Source organism: Fibroporia radiculosa (assembly GCF_000313525.1).
Source record: "Fibroporia radiculosa TFFH 294 genomic supercontigs, scaffold34473, whole genome shotgun sequence".
Taxonomy (NCBI): Eukaryota; Fungi; Basidiomycota; class Agaricomycetes; order Polyporales; family Fibroporiaceae; genus Fibroporia; species Fibroporia radiculosa.
The window spans coordinates 1-1400 of NW_012133064.1; the positions used below are offsets into that span (position 1 = coordinate 1).

The 1400-nt window shown below is 47.9% G+C and overlaps 1 protein-coding gene across 1 annotated transcript; it reads right to left on the reverse strand.

Annotated features, from left to right (window-relative positions):
* Positions 1-412: 412 nt before the first annotated feature.
* Positions 413-1350, reverse strand: FIBRA_09368 (uncharacterized protein; the record flags this gene model as incomplete). The annotated part of the gene is made up of 5 exons (XM_012321679.1): positions 413-445; positions 502-531; positions 587-660; positions 1079-1216; positions 1305-1350. The coding sequence occupies 5 exons, from the start codon at positions 1348-1350 to the stop codon at positions 413-415; spliced, it is 321 nt and encodes a 106-aa protein (XP_012177069.1).
* Positions 1351-1400: the final 50 nt, after the last annotated feature.

The following is a 1400-nucleotide window of genomic DNA, read 5'->3' on the forward strand; positions in this document are numbered from 1 at the left end:
AGCAATGACTTTGACAGTTGTCTGGTGGTTACTGATCATGACTGTACCAAGGCTTCAGTATTCATACCCTGCAACAAGACAGTTACAGCATCCAAAACTGCTACCCTGTATCAGAATCATGTCTTCAGAAGATTTGGACTACCTGCTAAAGCTATTTCCAACGGAGGACCACAGTTTGCATCACAGATGTTCAGGGAATTATGTGCCAAATTAGGCATCAAACAGAACATTTCTAGCGCGTTTCATCCTCAAACTGATAGACAGTCAGAACATGTCAATCAAGATTTGGAATTGTATCTTTGGATCTTTTGTAATCACCAAGCAACTGATTGGACAAGTCACCTGCCACTAGCAGAATTTGCGCATAACAATAGGTATCATGATGCAATCAAAACTTCTCCCTTCCAAGTGCTCATGGGTTACCAACCTCGGCATAATATTCCCACTGTGGGAACAGCGGACACTCCAGATATCGCCTCCAGACTCACCCAGCTAGCACACCTTCGCACAGAAATCCAATCCAGTATCCGACTAGCAGAGGAAACAGTCAAGAAACGAAAAAAGGACAAGTTTGTCGAGTACATACCTGGTCAGAAGGGTATGGCTGGAAGCCACTAACCTCAAAGGACTCCACCCAAAAGCCAAACTTGGACCAAAACGCTATGGACTTTTCACCATTGATCAGAAACTGTCATCTGTCGTCCACCATTTGAAATTGCTGCCCAAATGGAAGATTCACCCTGTATTCCATGCGGGGTTACTCTACCCTTATTCAGAAACAACAATGCATGGAAGGAACTACCTCCGACCACCCCCGGAACTAATCAAGAACCAGGAGGAGTTTGAAATAGAATGTATCATTGATTTGAAGACAGTTGGCAAGCGAACACTGTACCAGGTAAGATGGAAGGGATACCTGGCCTTGGATGACTCCTGGCTGCTGAAAACTGAACTTTCACATGCCAAAGATGCTTTGGCAGACTTTCTGCAACCAAACAAAGGATGATCCCTCATAAGAGCTGTCCTCCTCTACCTCCCCAATGGCATCCACGAAACTACTCCTCGCTCTCCTGCTCACCAGCTGGTTCCTCTCCGCCCTCCTCATCCTCATCCTCGTCCTCGCCATCTTCTTCCTCAAGGAGACCTACACCATCCGACTGCAAGTTGACCGAATCCCCACTCCCATCACCACCCCCATCGCCAAACAAGCTCTTAACTGGGCAAATAACAGAGCACAAGTAATGTCCCCAATTGAACTAACCCCCACACCTTTTACTGACCTACTCAGTGGTGAACCAAGTCACCCCCCTCACTGCCGCCACCCTCATTGTCGCCGACGAGCACCCCCATCTCCTTCTCCTCGCCCTACTGGGGTGCTTCCTCACCACCCTCCTCGCCAT